Source organism: Oncorhynchus kisutch, linkage group LG15 (assembly GCF_002021735.2).
Source record: "Oncorhynchus kisutch isolate 150728-3 linkage group LG15, Okis_V2, whole genome shotgun sequence".
In the NCBI taxonomy this organism is placed as follows: domain Eukaryota; kingdom Metazoa; phylum Chordata; class Actinopteri; order Salmoniformes; family Salmonidae; genus Oncorhynchus; species Oncorhynchus kisutch.
In genome coordinates, this window is record NC_034188.2 from 94005316 (window position 1) to 94027287 (window position 21972).

A 21972-nucleotide genomic window follows, 5' to 3' on the forward strand; every position below is an offset into this window, starting at 1 on the left:
CCTATCCTGGGACTACAGCTAGAAACGTCTACCCCTTTATACCACATTATCTCCTATCCTGGGAATACAGCTAGAAACGTCTACCCCTTTATACCACGTTATCTCCTATCCTGGGACTACAGAAACGTCTACCCCTTTATACCACGTTATCTCCTATCCTGGGACTACAGCTAGAAACATCTACCCCTTTATAACACATTATCTCCTATCCTGGGACTACAGCTAGAAACATCTACCCCTTTATACCACATTATCTCCTATCCTGGGACTACAGAAACGTCTACCCCTTTATACCACGTTATCTCCTATCCTGGGACTACAGGTAGAAACGTCTACCCCTTTATACCACGTTATCTCCTATCCTGGGACGACAGCTAGAAACGTCTACCCCGTTATACCACGTTATCTCCTATCCTAGGACTACAGCTAGAAACATCTACCCCTTTATACCACGTTATCTCCTATCCTGGGACTACAGCTAGAAACATCTACCCCTTTATACCACGTTATCTCCTATCCTGGGACTACAGAAACGTCTACCCCTTTATACCACGTTATCTCCTATCCTGGGACTACAGAAACGTCTACCCCTTTATACCACGTTATCTCCTATCCTGGGACTACAGAAACATCTACCCCTTTATACCACGTTATCTCCTATCCTGGGACTACAGCTAGAAACGTCTACCCCTTTATACCACGTTATCCCCTATCCTGGGACTACAGCTAGAAACATCTACCCCTTTATACCACGTTATCTCCTATCCTGGGACTACAGAAACGTCTACCCCTTTATACCACGTTATCTCCTATCCTGGGACTACAGCTAGAAACGTCTACCCCTTTATACCACGTTATCTCCTATCCTGGGACTACAGAAACGTCTACCCCTTTATACCACGTTATCTCCTATCCTGGGACTACAGAAACATCTACCCCTTTATACCACGTTATCTCCTATCCTGGGACTACAGCTAGACACATCTACCCCTTTATACCACGTTATCTCCTATCCTGGGACTACAGAAACGTCTACCCCTTTATACCACGTTATCTCCTATCCTGGGACTACAGAAACATCTACCCCTTTATACCACGTTATCTCCTATCCTGGGACTACAGCTAGAAATGTCTACCCCTTTATACCACGTTATCTCCTATCCTGGGACTACAGCTAGAAATATCTACCCCTTTATACCACGGTATCTCCTATCCTGGGACTACAGAAACGTCTACCCCTTTATACCACGTTATCTCCTATCCTGGGACTACAGCTAGAAACATCTACCCCTTTATACCACGTTATCTCCTATCCTGGGACTACAGAAACGTCTACCCCTTTATACCACGTTATCTCCTATCCTGGGACTACAGAAACATCTACCCCTTTATACCACGTTATCTCCTATCCTGGGACTACAGCTAGACACATCTACCCCTTTATACCACGTTATCTCCTATCCTGGGACTACAGAAACGTCTACCCCTTTATACCACGTTATCTCCTATCCTGGGACTACAGAAACATCTACCCCTTTATACCACGTTATCTCCTATCCTGGGACTACAGCTAGAAATGTCTACCCCTTTATACCACGTTATCTCCTATCCTGGGACTACAGCTAGAAATATCTACCCCTTTATACCACGGTATCTCCTATCCTGGGACTACAGAAACGTCTACCCCTTTATACCACGTTATCTCCTATCCTGGGACTACAGCTAGAAACATCTACCCCTTTATACCACGTTATCTCCTATCCTGGGACTACAGAAACGTCTACCCCTTTATACCACGTTATCTCCTATCCTGGGACTACAGAAACGTCTACCCCTTTATACCACGTTATCTCCTATCCTGGGACTACAGCTAGAAACGTCTACCCCTTTATACCACGTTATCTCCTATCCTGGGACTACAGCTAGAAACATCTACCCCTTTATACCACGTTATCTCCTATCCTGGGACTACAGCTAGAAACATCTACCCCTTTATACCACGTTATCTCCTATCCTGGGACTACAGCTAGAAACATCTACCCCTTTATACCACGTTATCTCCTATCCTGGGACTACAGAAAAGTCTACCCCTTTATACCACGTTATCTCCTATCCTGGGACTACAGAAACGTCTACCCCTTTATACCACGTTATCTCCTATCCTGAGACTACAGCTAGAAACGGCTACCCCTTTATACCACGTTATCTCATATCCTGGGACTACAGAAACGTCTACCCCTTTATACCACGTTATCTCCTATCCTGGGACTACAGAAACATCTACCCCTTTATACCACATTATCTCCTATCCTGGGACTACAGCTAGAAACATCTACCCCTTTATACCACGTTATCTCCTATCCTGGGACTACAGAAACGTCTACCCCTTTATACCACGTTATCTCCTATCCTGGGACTTCAGCTAGAAACATCTACCCCTTTATACCACGTTATCTCCTATCCTGGGACTACAGCTAGAAACATCTACCCCTTTATACCACGTTATCTCCTATCCTGGGACTACAGAAACGTCTACCCCTTTATACCACGTTATCTCCTATCCTGGGACTACAGCTAGAAACGTCTACCCCTTTATACCACGTTATCTCCTATCCTGGGACTACAGCTAGAAACGTCTACCCCTTTATACCACGTTATCTCCTATCCTGGGACTACAGAAACGTCTACCCCTTTATACCACGTTATCTCCTATCCTGGGACTACAGAAACGTCTACCCCTTTATACCACGTTATCTCCTATCCTGAGACTACAGCTAGAAACGTCTACCACTTTATACCACGTTATCTCCTATCCTGGGACTACAGAAACGTCTACCCCTTTATACCACGTTATCTCCTATCCTGGGACTACAGAAACGTCTACCCCTTTATACCACGTTATCTCCTATCCTGGGACTACAGCTAGAAACGTCTACCCCTTTATACCACGTTATCTCCTATCCTGGGACTACAGCTAGAAACATCTACCCCTTTATACCACGTTATCTCCTATCCTGGGACTACAGAAACGTCTACCCCTTTATACCACGTTATCTCCTATCCTGGGACTACAGAAACGTCTACCCCTTTATACCACGTTTTCTCCTATCCTGGGACTACAGCTAGAAACGTCTACCCCTTTATACCACGTTATCTCCTATCCTGGGACTACAGCTAGAAACATCTACCCCTTTATACCACGTTATCTCCTATCCTGGGACTACAGCTAGAAACATCTACCCCTTTATACCACGTTATCTCCTATCCTGGGACTACAGCTAGAAACATCTACCCCTTTATACCACGTTATCTCCTATCCTGGGACTACAGAAACGTCTACCCCTTTATACCACGTTATCTCCTATCCTGGGACTACAGCTAGAAACATCTACCCCTTTATACCACGTTATCTCCCATCCTGGGACTACAGAAACGTCTACCCCTTTATACCACGTTATCTCCTATCCTGGGACTACAGAAACGTCTACCCCTTTATACCACGTTTTCTCCTATCCTGGGACTACAGCTAGAAACGTCTACCCCTTTATACCACGTTATCTCCTATCCTGGGACTACAGCTAGAAATATCTACCCCTTTATACCACGTTATCTCCTATCCTGGGACTACAGCTAGAAACATCTACCCCTTTATACCACGTTATCTCCTATCCTGGGACTACAGCTAGAAACATCTACCCCTTTATACCACGTTATCTCCTATCCTGGGACTACAGAAACGTCTACCCCTTTATACCACGTTATCTCCTATCCTGGGACTACAGAAACGTCTAACCCTTTATACCACGTTATCTCCTATCCTGGGACTACAGAAACGTCTACCCCTTTATACCACGTTATCTCCTATCCTGGAACTACAGCTAGAAACGTCTACCCCTTTATACCACGTTATCTCCTATCCTGGGACTACAGCTAGAAACGTCTACCCCTTTATACCACGTTATCTCCTATCCTGGGACTACAGCTAGAAACGTCTACCCCTTTATACCACGTTATCTCCTATCCTGGGACTACAGAAACGTCTACCCCTTTATACCACGTTATCTCCTATCCTGGGACTACAGAAACATCTACCCCTTTATACCACGTTATCTCCTATCCTGAGACTACAGCTAGAAACGTCTACCCCTTTATACCACGTTATCTCCTATCCTGGGACTACAGAAACGTCTACCCCTTTATACCACGTTATCTCCTATCCTGGGAATACAGCTAGAAACGTCTACCCCTTTATTCCACGCTATCTCCTATCCTGGGACTACAGCTAGAAACGTCTACCCCTTTATACCACGTTATCTCCTATCCTGGGACTACAGCTAGAAACATCTACCCCTTTATACCACGTTATCTCCTATCCTGGGACTACAGAAATGTCTACCCCTTTATACCACGTTATCTCCTATCCTGGGACTACAGAAACGTCTACCCCTTTATACCACGTTATCTCCTATCCTGGGACTACAGCTAGAAACGTCTACCCCTTTATACCACGTTATCTCCTATCCTGGGACTACAGAAACGTCTACCCCTTTATACCACGTTATCTCCTATCCTGGGACTACAGAAACGTCTACCCCTTTATACCACGTTATCTCCTATCCTGGGACTACAGCTAGAAACGTCTACCCCTTTATACCACGTTATCTCCTATCCTGGGACTACAGAAACGTCTACCCCTTTATACCACGTTATCTCCTATCCTGGGACTACAGAAACATTCCAACACAGCCAGCATACTGATCTATGTATCACACCTTCCAATAGAGCCTGGAAACTGATCTATCAATCACATTTAAATACAGCCTGGATACTAATCTATCAATCACATTTAAATACAGACTGGATACTAATCTATCAATCACATTTAATTACAGCCTGGATACTAATCTATCAATCACATTTAAATACAGACTGGACACTAATCTATCAATCACATTTAAATACAGACTGGACACTAATCTATGAATCACACCTTCCAACACAGCCTGGACACTAATATATCAATCACACATTCCAATAGAGCCTGGAAACTAATCTATCAATCACATTTAAATACAGACTGGACACTAATCTATCAATCACACGTTCTAATAGAGCCTGGAAACTGATCTATCAATCACATTTAAATACAGCCTGGATACTAATCTATCAATCACATTTAAATACAGCCTGGATACTAATCTATCAATCACATTTAAATACAGACTGGACACTAATCTATCAATCACATTTAATTACAGCTAGGATACTAATCTATCAATCACATTTAATTACAGCTAGGATACTAATCTATCAATCACATTTAATTACAGCTAGGATACTAATATATCAATCACATTTAAATACAGCCTGGATACTAATCTATCAATCACACGTTTGTACTCTCTGTAGTCCTAATGGAAACAACAGTCCACACATAAACCACTCCAATGTGAGGGTGTATGTGGGGAGGTTAGGATGAACCACTCCAACGTGAGGGTGTATGTGGGGAGGTTAGGATAAACCACTCCAACGTGAGGGTGTATGTGGGGAGGTTTGGATAAACCACTCCAACGTGAGGGTGTATGTGGGGAGGTTTGGATAAACCACTCCAATGTGAGGGTGTATGTGGGGAGGTTGGGATAAACCACTCCACCGTGAGGGTGTATGGGGAGGTTAGGATAAACCACACCAACGTGAGGGTGTATGTGGGGAGGTTGGGATGAAGCACGACACACATATTTTTGAACCATTGTGTACAATTGAGGAAGAAAATGGTTTTAGGGGCATTTTCCCAGAAACAGACTAAGTGCTAGACTGAAAAGCTCAACGGAGATAAATATGTTTAGTCCAGTTCTGGGCTTAATCTGTGTCTGCTAGAAAGCACAGTCACAGTCTGTTCCTAAGCATTGTCAAATCTTTTCAGATTCCATCCATACCTTCTGCTGGGCTGAATGCGTCTGTCTCCTCTCCTCCATGTTACTCTAGGCTTGGGAGATGCTCGGGGTCTACATCCCAACAACATGTCTTTCCCCAGCGTGGCGATCAGACGGACAGGGTTAGGGCTGAAGACTGGGGGTGACGCTGTGGAACAGATAAAAACATTTGATTTCACCTTTATTCTCCCTTGAGGTTAGAATCCACTTTTACGACCTGGATACGGTTCAACAGGTCACAGTACTATAATAGGTCACAGTACTATAATAGGTCACAGTACTATAACAGGTCACAGTACTATAATAGGTCACAGTACTATAATAGGTCACAGTACTATAACAGGTCACAGTACTACAACAGGTCACAGTACTATAACAGGTCACAGTACTATAATAGGTCACAGTACTATAATAGGTCACAGTACTATAACAGGTCACAGTACTATAATAGGTCACAGTACTATAATAGGTCACAGTACTATAATAGGTCACAGTACTACAACAGGTCACAGTACTACAACAGGTCACAGTACTACAACAGGTCACAGTACTACAACAGGTCACAGTACTACAACAGGTCACAGTACTACAACAGGTCACAGTACTACAACAGGTCACAGTACTACAACAGGTCACAGTACTATAATAGGTCACAGTACTATAACAGGTCACAGTATCGATCATACTGTCAAATCACAAAAAGTCAGAGGTGTCAGAAACGGAACATTTATACTAGGAATATACACTGCTCAAAAAAATTGGTTGGAACACTTAAACAACACAATGTAACTCCAAGTCAATCACACTTCTGTGAAATCAAACTGTCCACTTAGGAAGCAACACTGATTGACAATAAATTTCACATGCTGTTGTGCAAATGGAATAGACAAAAATTATAGGCAATTAGCAAGACATCCCCAATAAAGGAGTGGTTCTGCAGGTGGGGACCACAGACCACTTCTCAGTTCCTATGCTTCCTGGCTGATGTTTTGGTCACTTTTGAATGCTGGCGGTGCTTTCACTCTAGTGGTAGCATGAGACGGAGTCTACAACCCACACAAGTGGCTCAGGTAGTGCAGCTCATCCAGGATGGCACATCAATGCGAGATGTGGCAAGAAGGTTTGCTGTGTCTGTCAGCGTAGTGTCCTGAGCATGGAGGCGCTACCAGGAGACAGGCCAGTACATCAGGAGATGTGGAGGAGGCAGTAGGAGGGCAACAACCCAGCAGCAGGACCGCTACCTCCGCCTTTGTGCAAGGAGGACCACTGCCAGAGCCCTGCAAAATAACCTCCAGCAGGCCACAAATGTGCATGTGTCTGCTCAAACGGTCAGAAACAGACTCCATGAGGGTGGTATGAGGGCCCGACGTCCACAGGTGGGGGTTGTGCTCACAGCCCAACACCGTGCAGGACGTTTGGCATTTGCCAGAGAACACCAAGATTGGCAAATTCACCACTGGCGCCCTGTGCTCTTCACAGATGAAAGCAGGTTCACACTGAGCACATGTGACAGACTTGACAGTCTGGAGAGGCAGTGGAGAACGTTCTGCTGTCTGCAACATCCTCCAGCATGACCGGTTTGGCTGTGGGTCAGTCATGGTGTGGGGTGGCATTTCTTTCGGGGGGCCGCACAGCCCTCCATGTGCTCGCCAGAGGTAGCCTGACTGCCATTAGGTACCGAGATAAGATCCTCAGACGCCTTGTGAGACCATATGCTGGTGTGGTTGGCCCTGGGTTCCTCCTAATGCAAGACAATGCTGGCTGGAGTGTGTCAGCAGTTCCTGCAAGAGGAAGGCATTGATGCTATGGACTAGCCCGACCATTCCCCAGACCTGAATCCAATTGAGCACATCTGGGACATCATGTCTCGCTCCATCCACCAACGCCACATTGCACCACAGACTGTCCAGGAGTTGGCGGATGCTTTAGTCCAGGTCTGGGAGGAGATCCCTCAGGAGACCATCCGCCACCTCATCAGGAGCATGCCCAGGCGTTGTTGGGAGGTCACACACACTACTGAGCCTCAGTTTGACTTGTTTTAAGGACATTACATCAAAGTTGGATCAGCCTGTAGTGTGGTTTTCCACTTTAATTTTGAGGGTGACTCCAAATCCAGACCTCCATGAGTTGATACATTTGATTTCCATTGATCATTTTTGTGTGATTTTGTTGTCAGCACATTCAACTTTGTAAAGAAAAAGGTATTTAATAAGGATATTTCATTTATTCAGATCTAGGATGTGTTATTTTAGTGTTCCCTTCATTTTTTGAGCAGTGTATTATTATTGCCATAATTATTTTCTGGTCAGAAACACATTGTCCAATGAACAATTATCAGGAGGTACAACACAAAATATTGAACATTTTAGGGATTTTATCGTATAATCGTCTACAATATATGGGCATTTTTACAGTAAATGTCCTATGAGAAAGATGCAATCATAAATATCTGGTCCGTAAATAAAGTAAAGTGTTTATACCAGAGGTTAAATATGTCCAATGATTCAGCCCTCCTCCTCCCATCCTCATGTTTAACATGAACAGATAATTACTGCTAAATGCTGAAAGTGTCCAGAGGGAAGTGTTATGTGACCAATCAGATGACTCTTAAGGTTTTCAAGCCAAACATCAACTGATCAAATCATGGACATAATTGCATTGACCTTAAAATGTCTCCATCCTAAATGGTAACTTACACTTTGACCTTTAGAGTGTACTCTTTTTGATCAGAGCTCACAGGGAACAGAGCTGGGAGGTGTCCAGTATGATCAGAGCTCACAGGGAACAGAGCTGGGAGGTGTCCCGTATGATCATAGCTCACAGGGAACAGAGCTGGGAGGTGTCCAGTATGATCAGAGCTCACAGGGAACAGAGCTGGGAGGTGTCCCGTATGATCAGAGCTCACAGGGAACAGAGCTGGGAGGTGTCCCGTATGATCAGAGCTCACAGGGAACGGAGCTGGGAGGTGTCCAGTATGATCAGAGCTCACAGGGAACAGAGCTGGGAGGTGTCCCGTATGATCAGAGCTCACAGGGAACAGAGCTGGGAGGTGTCCAGTATGATCAGAGCTCACAGGGAACAGAGCTGGGAGGTGTCCAGTATGATCAGAGCTCACAGGGAACGGAGCTGGGAGGTGTCCAGTACACTGCTGTCAACGTACTGTACTATCCTACGTCAAAACAATTAGACGACCTGCCGATACAACATCAGGATCATCTGGGTCCTAATGATTTGGGTCCTAAAGGCATGACAGCTCTGTCCTTCCAGTGCCTCCCCCCTTCCTCTCTTCCCCGGTCCTCCCTCCACTCTCCCTCCCTAAAAGAAATGGCCTGTAGCATGGCAGGCTCCCTCCATCCCTCCTTCCCTTCCCCCAGAAGAGCAGAGCAGAGCAGGATCACCCTCCATCCCTCCTTCCCTTCCCCCAGAAGAGCTGTGACAGGATCACCCTCCATCCCTCCTTCCCTTCCCCCAGAAGAGCTGTGACAGGATCACCCTCCATCCCTCCTTCCCTTCCCCCAGAAGAGCTGTGACATGATCACCATCCACCCCCCCCCCTTTCCCCAGAGGAGCTGTGACAGGATCAGAGGCGAGGGGCATCCAGGGTCCCCTATGTAGCCTCCAGTGATGACTCATCTCCAAGGTGTTATTAGCCATGTAATCGGTCCTGATAGCTGCTGCTTGAGGACATCCTCACGAAGGATACAGACAGAGAGTAAGAATGTATACCTGTAGGGTTACCAGAATATTAATCACCATCAGCAGCATCCAAACCTCCTCATTTTGACTGTTGTTTAAAGGCAAGAGGAAGCGCGGGAGGGAAGGAGGAGAGAGGGGGAGGCAGGCAGGAGAGAGGGGGAGGCAGGGAAGAGAGAGGGGGAGGCAGGCAGGAGAGAGGGGGAGGGAAGGAGGAGAGAGAGGGAGGCAGGCAGGAGAGAGGGGGAGGCAGGGAAGAGAGAGGGGGAGGCAGGCAGGAGAGAGGGGGAGGGAAGGAGGAGAGAGGGGGAGGCAGGCAGGAGAGAGGGGGAGGCAGGCAGGGGAGAGGGGGAGGCGAGGCAGGAAGGAGAGAGGGGGTGGGGAGGCAGGAAGGAGAGAGGGGGTGGGGAGGCAGGAGAGAGGGGGAGGCAGGGAAGAGAGAGGGGGAGGGGAGGCAGGAAGGAGAGAGGGGGAGGGGGGGCAGGAGAGAGGGGGAGGCAGGGAAGAGAGAGGGGGAGGGGAGGCAGGAAGGAGAGAGGGGAGGGGAGGCAGGGAGGAGAGAGGGGGTGGCAGGGAAGAGAGAGGGGGAGGGGAGGCAGGGAGGAGAGAGGGGAGGCAGGGAGGAGAGAGGGGGAGGGGAGGCAGGAAGGAGAGAGGGGGAGGGGGGGGCAGGAGAGAGGGGGAGGCAGGGAAGAGAGAGGGGGAGGGGAGGCAGGGAAGAGAGAGGGGGAGGGGAGGCAGGAAGGAGAGAGGGGGAGGGGAGGCAGGAAGGAGAGAGGGAGGCAGGGAGGAGAGAGGGGGTGGCAGGGAAGAGAGAGGGGGAGGGGAGGCAGGAAGGAGAGAGGGGAGGCAGGTAGGAGAGAGGGGGAGGGGAGGCAGGAAGGAGAGAGGGGGTGGGGAGGCAGGAGAGAGGGGGAGGCAGGGAAGAGAGAGGGGGAGGGGAGGCAGGAAGGAGAGAGGGGGAGGGGGGGCAGAAGAGAGGGGGAGGCAGGGAAGAGAGAGGGGGAGGGGAGGCAGGAAGGAGAGAGGGGAGGCAGGGAGGAGAGAGGGGGTGGCAGGGAAGAGAGAGGGGGAGGGGAGGCAGGAAGGAGAGAGGGGAGGGGAGGCAGGGAAGAGAGAGGGGGAGGGGAGGCAGGAAGGAGAGAGGGGGAGGCAGGAAGAGAGAGGGGGAGGGGAGGCAGGAAGGAAGGAGAGAGTGGCGAGGGATCTCATTCTCAGTCACTTTGCTTAACATGATCAGACGACAGAGGCTTATGGTGTTCACAGAGACTGCATCTACTTCATGTAATTAACACATCATGGTCTCAACATACAGTTTTTGCTGTATGACTCAGGGTTGGGAATGAAGAGGAAATCAATGTGACGTTACAGAAACTTGGGATGGTTCATTCGTTACGGTTCATATTCTCAAAATGTGATGCCTGAAGAAACAAGGCCCACAATGTAGATGCTAAATCAAAATGACCAACAGGATATGAGGAGAGGGGGAAAGGAGGAGTGGAGAATTGGAGGAGAGCTGGAGAGGACAGCTGGAGAGGAGAGTTAGAGAGAAAAGCTGGAGAGGAGAGGAGAAGAGAGGAGAGCTGGAGAGGAGGGGAGAGCTGGAGAGGAGAGTAGAGGAAAGCTGGAGAGGAGACCTGGAGAGGAGAGGAGAGCTAGAGGAGAGAAGAGCTGGAGAGGAGAGGAGAGAAGAGCTGGAGAGGAGAGGAGGGGAGAGCTGGAGAGGAGAGATGGAGAGGAGAGTAGAGCTGGAGAGGAGAGAAGAGGAGAACTGGAGAGGAGAGGAGAGGAGAGGAGAGGAGAGCTGGAGAGGAGAGGAGAGCTGGAGAGGAGAGAAGAGGAGAGCTGGAGAGGAGAGGAGAGCTGGAGAGGAGAGCAGGGGAGAGCTACTTTAATAGAAGCCAACCGTTGGATACTGCAGGGCAGATAGACAGCCAGTGAATACTGCAGGGCAGATAGACAGCCAGTGAATACTGCAGGGAAGATAGACAGCCAGTGAATACTGCATGGCAGATAGACAGCCAGTGAATACTGCATGGCAGAGAGACAGCCAGTGAATACTGCAGGGCAGAGAGACAGCCAGTGAATACTGCAGGGAAGATAGACAGCCAGTGAATACTGCAGGGCAGAGAGACAGCTAGGGAATACTGCAGGGAAGATAGACAGCTAGTGAATACTGCAGGGCAGAGAGACAGCTAGGGAATACTGCAGGGAAGATAGACAGCCAGTGAATACTGCAGGGAAGATAGACAGCCAGTGAATACTGCAGGGCAGAGAGACAGCTAGGGAATACTGCAGGGAAGAGATACAGCTAGTGAATACTGCAGGGCAGACGGCCAGTGAATACTGCAGGGCAGAGAGACAGCCAGTGAATACTGCAGGGCAGACAGCCAGTAAATACTGCAGGGCAGAGAGACAGCCAGTGAATACTGCAGGTCAGACAGCCAGTAAATACTGCAGGGCAGAGAGACAGCCAGTGAATACTGCAGGGCAGATAGACAGCCAGTGAATACTGCAGGGCAGACAGACAGCCAGTGAATACTTCAGCGAATACTTCACTGGCAGACAGACAGTGAATACTATAGGGCAGACAGCCAGTAAATACTGCAGGGCAGATAGACAGCCAATTGAATACTGCAGGGCAGACAGACAGTGAATACTGCAGGGCAGACATATAGGGAATAGGGTACCTTATATCTTGTAAATGTTACCTTTATATTTAACTAGGCAAGAACAAATTCTTATTTTCAATGATGGCCTAGGAACAGTGAGTTAACTGCAGAAAGACAGATTTTTACCTTGTCAGCTCGGGGATTGGATTCAGCAACCTTTCGGTTACTAGTCCAACGCTCTAACCACTAGGCTACCTTCCGCCCCTAGTGGTTAGGGAATAGGGTGCCATATAAGGAATAGGGTACCATTTGGGATGCATACTCTGTCTTTCATTTCTTCATGCTAACCACTTTTAAGGTTCAATCAAGCACTGTTGATTGCCAATCAGCCTTCTCAAGCGGTGTTTTCGTCCCATATTCCTACCTCTCTCCCTTATCAGGCCGTGGCCTATCCAATGTCACATACCGATATCCAGCAATGCATAGAGGTGAAGAAAAGAGCAGGTCTACCTTTGCTGAAAAACAGGCCATTTACATTTCAATTTGCCACAACAAAGCATTGACTTTATCTTTTCTCATTAGAACGGACCTTCCCTTTAACATAATGACAAACACACCAGAACAGACCTTCCCTTTAACATAATGACAAACACACCAGAACAGACCTTCCCTTTAACATAATGACAAACAAAATCAAACCTAAGATAGTGGATGGTTATGCAGCAACATTGGTTCAGGAAGCAAACTGAAATTTACATTCCAAGCAATGAGAAACATTGGAATATTAGTTTACTTCCTGAATTGACTGGATTTAAATCAATAGATTGGGTTTTCACTGAGGCTATTTACAGTTGAGAACATTGGGTTTTCACTGAGGCTATTTACAGTTGAGAACATTGGGTTTCCCCTGAGGCTATTTACAGTTGAGAACATTGGGTTTCCCCTGAGGGAATTTACAGTTGAGAACATTGGGTTTTCACTGAGGCTATTTACAGTTGAGAACATTGGGTTTCCCCTGATGTTATTTACACTTGAGAAAATTGGGTTTCCCCTGATGTTATTTACAGTTGAGAACATTGGGTTTCCCCTGAGGCTATTTACAGTTGAGAACATTGGGTTTCCCCTGAGGGAATTTACAGTTGAGAACATTGGGTTTCCCCTGAGGGAATTTACAGTTGAGAACATAGTATTTTTGGGGGGGTGAATTTGGAATGAGTAGTAAGGACTAAATACATGTACACAGTGTCAGAATGAAAACAATAACAACAATAACAACAGGTGAAAACAACACCATACCTAAGATCTTGAGTTCTGCGCTGCAGTAGATGGCTCCGTATTTGTTCTCAGCGACACACTGGTACATCCCAGAGTCAGCCTGTTGGACCTTCTGGATAATGAGCTCTCCATTCACCATCTCCACCCTGCTCTGAAACACAACATACTCCATTCACTATCTCCACCCTGCTCTGAAACACAATATACTCCATTCACCATCTCCACCCTGCTCTGAAACACAACATACTCCATTCACCATCTCCACCCTGCTCTGAAACACAACATACTCCATTCACCATCTCCACCCTGCTCTGAAACACAACATACTCCATTCACCATCTTCACCCTGCTCTGAAACACAACATACTCCATTCACCATCTCCACCCTGCTCTGAAACACAACATACTCCATTCACCATCTTCACCCTGCTCTGAAACACAACATACTCCATTCACCATCTTCACCCTGCTCTGAAACACAACATACTCCATTCAGTGCTGTATCATGAATAAGGTCCCAGGTAAGAGGCAGTGCTGCATCATGAATACAGTCACAGGTAAGAGGCAGTGCTGTATCATGAATAGAGTCCCAGGTAAGAGGCAGTGCTGTATCATGAATACAGTCACAGGTAAGAGGCAGTGCTGTATCATGAATACAGTCACAGGTAAGAGGCAGTGCTGCATCATGAATATAGTCCCAGGTAAGAGGCAGTGCTGCATCATGAATAGAGTCCCAGGTAAGAGGCAGTGCTGTATCATGAATACAGTCACAGGTAAGAGGCAGTGCTGTATCATGAATACAGTCACAGGTAAGAGGCAGTGCTGTATCATGAATACAGTCACAGGTAAGAGGCAGTGCTGCATCATGAATATAGTCCCAGGTAAGAGGCAGTGCTGCATCATGAATAGAGTCCCAGGTAAGAGGCAGTGCTGTATCATGAATACAGTCACAGGTAAGAGGCAGTGATGTATCATGAATACAGTCACAGGTAAGAGGCAGTGCTGTATCATGAATACAGTCCCAGGTAAGAGGCAGTGCTGTATCATGAATAAGGTCCCAGGTAAGAGGCAGTGCTGTATCATGAATAAGGTCCCAGGTAAGAGGCAGTGCTGTATCATGAATAAGGTCCCAGGTAAGAGGCAGTGCTGTATCATGAATAAGGTCCCAGGTAAGAGGCAGTGCTGTATCATGAATAAGGTCCCAGGTAAGAGGCAGTGCTGTATCATGAATTAGGTCCCAGGTAAGAGGCAGTGCTGTATCATGAATACAGTCACAGGTAAGAGGCAGTGCTGCATCATGAATAGAGTCCCAGGTAAGAGGCAGTGCTGTATCATGAATACAGTCCCAGGTAAGAGGCAGTGCTGTATCATGAATACAGTCACAGGTAAGAGGCAGTGCTGTATCATGAATACAGTCACAGGTAAGAGGCAGTGCTGTATCATGAATAGAGTCCCAGGTAAGAGGCAGTGCTGTATCATGAATACAGTCCCAGGTAAGAGGCAGTGCTGTATCATGAATACAGTCACAGGTAAGAGGCAGTGCTGTATCATGAATACAGTCACAGGTAAGAGGCAGTGCTGCATCATGAATAAGGTCCCAGGTAAGAGGCAGTGCTGTATCATGAATAAGGTCACAGGTAAGAGGCAGTGCTGTATCATGAATACAGGTAAGAGGCAGTGCTGTATCATGAATACAGGTAAGAGGCAGTGCTGTATCATGAATACAGTCACAGGTAAGAGGCAGTGCTGTATCATGAATACAGTCACAGGTAAGAGGCAGAATGACATACCTAATTAGTTTACTGTCAGACCATAGGACAGGGTTATTGTCATACCTAATTATTTGACTGTCAGTACATAGGACAGTGGAATGACATACCTTATTATTTGACTGTCATTATTTGACTGTTTAAATGTCTCTGCTGTATATTCTAGAACTGGGTATTGCCTAAATAATTGCTGTGTATTCTAGAACTGGGTATTGCATAAATAATTGCTGTGTATTCTAGAACTGGGTATTGCCTAAATAATTGCTGTGTATTCTAGAACTGGGTATTGCCTAAATAATTGCTGTGTATTCTAGAACTGGGAATTGCCTAAATAATTGCTGTGTATTCTAGAACTGGGTATTGCATAAATAATTGCTGTGTATTCTAGAACTGGGTATTGCATAAATAATTGCTGTGTATTCTAGAACTGGGTATTGCCTAAATAATTGCTGTATATTCTAGAACTGGGTATTGCCTAAATAATTGCTGTGTATTCTAGAACTGGGTATTGCCTAAATAATTGCTGTGTATTCTAGAACTGGGTATTGCCTAAACAATTGCTGTGCATCTTGTAACTTCCTGCCTGTGTGTTCTTCTCTGTGTGTGAGTACCTGTGGTGTGAGTACATGTGGTGTGTGCGGTTCCCTGAGTGTGAGTACCTGTGGTGTGAGTACCTGTGTGTGAGTACCTGTGGTGCGAGTACCTGTGGTGTGAGTACCTGTGGTGTGAGTACCTGTGGTGTGTGTGGTTCCCGGTGTGTGAGTACCTGTGGTGTGAGTACCTGTGGTGTGAGTACCTGTGGTGTGAGTACCTGTGGTGTGTGTGGTTCCCGGTGTGTGTGTAGCTGTGGTGTGAGTACCTGTGGTGTGAGCGGTTCTCCATTGCGGAGCCAGCGGTAGGGGTGTGTGTGGTTCCCGGTGTGTGAGTACCTGTGGTGTGAGTACCTGTGGTGTGAGCGGCTCTCCATTGCGGAGCCAGCGGTAGGTGGGTCTAGGCTTCCCTGTGGCCTTGCACTCCCAGTGCAGCTGATCTCCACTGTCCAACTGGCTGTCGTTTATCGTGCTGATCCACTGGGGGAAGGCTGGGGAGGAGAGAACAGATGAACATCCTTATAGAGTATGGTGTGTTTGAGCTGGATAACACAACAATATTATAGAGGATGATGTTATTCCCTCCAGTGTTTCAGTTTGTTAGTTAGAGACCTCCCCCTTAGATATTCATGATATGATATGCTATCTATCTATCTATCTATCTATCTATCTATCTATCTATCTATCTATCTATCTATCTATCTATCTATCTATCTATCTATCTATCTATCTATCTATCTATCTATCTATCTATCTATCTATCTATCTATCTATCTATCTATCTATCTATCTATCGCCTTGGGACGACATGCTTCCTGGGCACCTATATTCCCTGGCTACTGTTCCCATGCACACACACACACACACTCTCTCTGACACTTCCTGTGCATCAATACTCCCTGGCTACTCTCAGTGGGAGCCTCGTTGGTAGCAGGCTGCATGTCATTTAAACAGGTCAGCATGTTGTGTGAACCTTTATTGTGAGCAGAGACCTTCCTGACCATAATCATCCAATCAAACCACAGATAAAAGGCCATATCACCCTGAATAAGCATCCGAATAAAAAAACACAACAAGTGACTTTACATTCCTTAAATGCAATAACAGGATGATACCAGTCCGACACAGAAAGATGTTTGTCTTCAATCCATCAGGTGGGTGTTTGGTCTCGTCTTCAAATCATCAGGTGGGTGTTTGGTCTTGTCTTCATTCCATCAGGTGGGTGTTTGGTCTTGTCTTCAATCCATCAGGTGGGTGTTTGGTCTCGTCTTCAAATCATCAGGTGGGTGTTTGGTCTCGTCTTCATTGAATCAGGTGGGTGTTTGGTCTCGTCTTCAATCAATCAGGTGGGTGTTTGGTCTTGTCTTCAAATCATCAGGTGGGTGTTTGGTCTTGTCTTTATTCAATCAGGTTGGTGTTTGGTCTTGTCTTCAAATCATCAGGTGGGTGTTTGGTCTCGTCTTCAATCAATCAGGTGGGTGTTTGGTCTTGTCTTCAAATCATCAGGTGGGTGTTTGGTCTTGTCTTCATTCCATCAGTTGGGTGTTTGGTCTTGTCTTTATTCAATCAGGTGGGTGTTTGGTCTTGTCTTCAAATCATCAGGTAGGTGTTTGGTCTCATCTTCATTCCATCAGGTGGGTGTTTGGTCTTGTCTTCATTCCATCAGGTGGGTGTTTGGTCTTGTCTTCATTCAATCAGGTGGGTGTTTGGTCTTGTCTTTATTCAATCAGGTGGGTGTTTGGTCTTGTCTTCAATCCATCAGGTGGGTGTTTGGTCTTGTCTTCAAATCATCAGGTGGGTGTTTGGTCTTGTCTTCATTCCATCAGGTGGGTGTTTGGTCTTGTCTTCAATCCATCAGGTGGGTGTTTGGTCTTGTCTTCAATCCATCAGGTGGGTGTTTGGTCTCGTCTTCAACTCATCAGGTGGGTGTTTGGTCTTGTCTTCATTCCATCAGGTGGGTGTTTGGTCTTGTCTTCAATCCATCAGGTGGGTGTTTGGTCTTGTCTTCAATCCATCAGGTGGGTGTTTGGTCTCGTCTTCAAATCATCAGGTGGGTGTTTGGTCTCGTCTTCATTGAATCAGGTGGGTGTTTGGTCTCGTCTTCAATCAATCAGGTGGGTGTTTGGTCTTGTCTTCAAATCATCAGGTGGGTGTTTGGTCTTGTCTTTATTCAATCAGGTTGGTGTTTGGTCTTGTCTTCAAATCATCAGGTGGGTGTTTGGTCTCGTCTTCAATCAATCAGGTGGGTGTTTGGTCTTGTCTTCAAATCATCAGGTGGGTGTTTGGTCTTGTCTTCATTCCATCAGTTGGGTGTTTGGTCTTGTCTTTATTCAATCAGGTGGGTGTTTGGTCTTGTCTTCATTCCATCAGGTAGGTGTTTGGTCTTGTCTTCAAATGATCAGGTGGGTGTTTGGTCCTGTCTTCATTCAATCAGGTGGGTGTTTGGTCTTGTCTTCATTCAATCAGGTGGGTGTTTGGTCTTGTCTTCATTCCATCAGGTAGGTGTTTGGTCTTGTCTTCAATCCATCAGGTGGGTGTTTGGTCTTGTCTTCATTCAATCAGGTGGGTGTTTGGTCTTGTCTTCATTCCATCAGGTGGGTGTTTGGTCTTGTCTTTATTCCATCAGGTGGGTGTTTGGTCTCGTCTTCATTCAATCAGGTGGGTGTTTGGTCTTGTCTTCAAATCATCAGGTAGGTGTTTGGTCTCGTCTTCATTCCATCAGGTGGGTGTTTGGTCTTGTCTTCATTCCATCAGGTGGGTGTTTGGTCTTGTCTTCATTCAATCAGGTGGGTGTTTGGTCTTGTCTTTATTCAATCAGGTGGGTGTTTGGTCTTGTCTTCAATCCATCAGGTGGGTGTTTGGTCTTGTCTTCAAATCATCAGGTGGGTGTTTGGTCTTGTCTTCATTCCATCAGGTGGGTGTTTGGTCTTGTCTTCAATCCATCAGGTGGGTGTTTGGTCTTGTCTTCAATCCATCAGGTGGGTGTTTGGTCTCGTCTTCAACTCATCAGGTGGGTGTTTGGTCTTGTCTTCATTCCATCAGGTGGGTGTTTGGTCTTGTCTTCAATCCATCAGGTGGGTGTTTGGTCTTGTCTTCAATCCATCAGGTGGGTGTTTGGTCTCGTCTTCAAATCATCAGGTGGGTGTTTGGTCTCGTCTTCATTGAATCAGGTGGGTGTTTGGTCTCGTCTTCAATCAATCAGGTGGGTGTTTGGTCTTGTCTTCAAATCATCAGGTGGGTGTTTGGTCTTGTCTTTATTCAATCAGGTTGGTGTTTGGTCTTGTCTTCAAATCATCAGGTGGGTGTTTGGTCTCGTCTTCAATCAATCAGGTGGGTGTTTGGTCTTGTCTTCAAATCATCAGGTGGGTGTTTGGTCTTGTCTTCATTCCATCAGTTGGGTGTTTGGTCTTGTCTTTATTCAATCAGGTGGGTGTTTGGTCTTGTCTTCATTCCATCAGGTAGGTGTTTGGTCTTGTCTTCAAATGATCAGGTGGGTGTTTGGTCCTGTCTTCATTCAATCAGGTGGGTGTTTGGTCTTGTCTTCATTCAATCAGGTGGGTGTTTGGTCTTGTCTTCATTCCATCAGGTAGGTGTTTGGTCTTGTCTTCAATCCATCAGGTGGGTGTTTGGTCTTGTCTTCATTCAATCAGGTGGGTGTTTGGTCTTGTCTTCATTCCATCAGGTGGGTGTTTGGTCTTGTCTTTATTCCATCAGGTGGGTGTTTGGTCTCGTCTTCATTCAATCAGGTGGGTGTTTGGTCTTGTCTTCAAATCATCAGGTAGGTGTTTGGTCTCGTCTTCATTCCATCAGGTGGGTGTTTGGTCTTGTCTTCATTCCATCAGGTGGGTGTTTGGTCTTGTCTTCATTCAATCAGGTGGGTGTTTGGTCTTGTCTTTATTCAATCAGGTGGGTGTTTGGTCTTGTCTTCAATCCATCAGGTGGGTGTTTGGTCTTGTCTTCAAATCATCAGGTGGGTGTTTGGTCTTGTCTTCATTCCATCAGGTGGGTGTTTGGTCTTGTCTTCAATCCATCAGGTGGGTGTTTGGTCTTGTCTTCAATCCATCAGGTGGGTGTTTGGTCTCGTCTTCAACTCATCAGGTGGGTGTTTGGTCTTGTCTTCATTCCATCAGGTGGGTGTTTGGTCTTGTCTTCAATCCATCAGGTGGGTGTTTGGTCTTGTCTTCAATCCATCAGGTGGGTGTTTGGTCTCGTCTTCAAATCATCAGGTGGGTGTTTGGTCTCGTCTTCATTGAATCAGGTGGGTGTTTGGTCTCGTCTTCATTGAATCAGGTGGGTGTTTGGTCTTGTCTTCATTCCATCAGGTGGGTGTTTGGTCTCGTCTTCATTCAATCAGGTGGGTGTTTGGTCTTGTCTTCAAATCATCAGGTAGGTGTTTGGTCTCGTCTTCATTCCATCAGGTGGGTGTTTGGTCTTGTCTTCATTCCATCAGGTGGGTGTTTGGTCTTGTCTTCATTCCATCAGGTGGGTGTTTGGTCTTGTCTTCATTCAATCAGGTGGGTGTTTGGTCTTGTCTTCAAATCATCAGGTAGGTGTTTGGTCTCGTCTTCATTCCATCAGGTGGGTGTTTGGTCTTGTCTTCAATCCATCAGGTGGGTGTTTGGTCTTGTCTTCAATCCATCAGGTGGGTGTTTGGTCTCGTCTTCAAATCATCAGGTGGGTGTTTGGTCTCGACTTCTTTTAATCAGGTGGGTGTTTGGTCTCGTCTTCAATCAATCAGGTGGGTGTTTGGTCTTGTCTTCAAATCATCAGGTGGGTGTTTGGTCTTGTCTTTATTCAATCAGGTTGGTGTTTGGTCTTGTCTTCAAATCATCAGGTGGGTGTTTGGTCTCGTCTTCAATCAATCAGGTGGGTGTTTGGTCTTGTCTTCAAATCATCAGGTGGGTGTTTGGTCTTGTCTTCATTCCATCAGTTGGGTGTTTGGTCTTGTCTTTATTCAATCAGGTGGGTGTTTGGTCTTGTCTTCATTCCATCAGGTAGGTGTTTGGTCTTGTCTTCAAATGATCAGGTGGGTGTTTGGTCCTGTCTTCATTCAATCAGGTGGGTGTTTGGTCTTGTCTTCATTCAATCAGGTGGGTGTTTGGTCTTGTCTTCATTCTATCAGGTAGGTGTTTGGTCTTGTCTTCAATCCATCAGGTGGGTGTTTGGTCTTGTCTTCATTCAATCAGGTGGGTGTTTGGTCTTGTCTTCATTCCATCAGGTGGGTGTTTGGTCTTGTCTTTATTCCATCAGGTGGGTGTTTGGTCTCGTCTTCATTCAATCAGGTGGGTGTTTGGTCTTGTCTTCAAATCATCAGGTAGGTGTTTGGTCTCGTCTTCATTCCATCAGGTGGGTGTTTGGTCTTGTCTTCATTCCATCAGGTGGGTGTTTGGTCTTGTCTTCATTCAATCAGGTGGGTGTTTGGTCTTGTCTTTATTCAATCAGGTGGGTGTTTGGTCTTGTCTTCAATCCATCAGGTGGGTGTTTGGTCTTGTCTTCAAATCATCAGGTGGGTGTTTGGTCTTGTCTTCATTCCATCAGGTGGGTGTTTGGTCTTGTCTTCAATCCATCAGGTGGGTGTTTGGTCTTGTCTTCAATCCATCAGGTGGGTGTTTGGTCTCGTCTTCAACTCATCAGGTGGGTGTTTGGTCTTGTCTTCATTCCATCAGGTGGGTGTTTGGTCTTGTCTTCAATCCATCAGGTGGGTGTTTGGTCTTGTCTTCAATCCATCAGGTGGGTGTTTGGTCTCGTCTTCAAATCATCAGGTGGGTGTTTGGTCTCGTCTTCATTGAATCAGGTGGGTGTTTGGTCTCGTCTTCATTGAATCAGGTGGGTGTTTGGTCTTGTCTTCATTCCATCAGGTGGGTGTTTGGTCTCGTCTTCATTCAATCAGGTGGGTGTTTGGTCTTGTCTTCAAATCATCAGGTAGGTGTTTGGTCTCGTCTTCATTCCATCAGGTGGGTGTTTGGTCTTGTCTTCATTCCATCAGTTGGGTGTTTGGTCTTGTCTTCATTCCATCAGGTGGGTGTTTGGTCTTGTCTTCATTCAATCAGGTGGGTGTTTGGTCTTGTCTTCAAATCATCAGGTAGGTGTTTGGTCTCGT

General features: G+C 46.4%; 1 protein-coding gene across 1 annotated transcript in view; it reads right to left on the bottom strand.

Moving 5' to 3' along the window:
* Positions 1 to 21972, bottom strand: part of LOC109879957 (contactin-5) — a 611325-nt gene that overhangs the window by 173755 nt on the left and 415598 nt on the right. Inside the window, exons 10-12 of the mRNA XM_031791310.1 lie at positions 16227 to 16363; positions 13535 to 13664; positions 5937 to 6081 (exon numbers count right to left, since the gene is read on the bottom strand). Of these exons, the coding sequence (XP_031647170.1) occupies positions 5937 to 6081; positions 13535 to 13664; positions 16227 to 16363 (412 nt within the window). The remainder of the gene's footprint in view (positions 1 to 5936; positions 6082 to 13534; positions 13665 to 16226; positions 16364 to 21972) is intronic.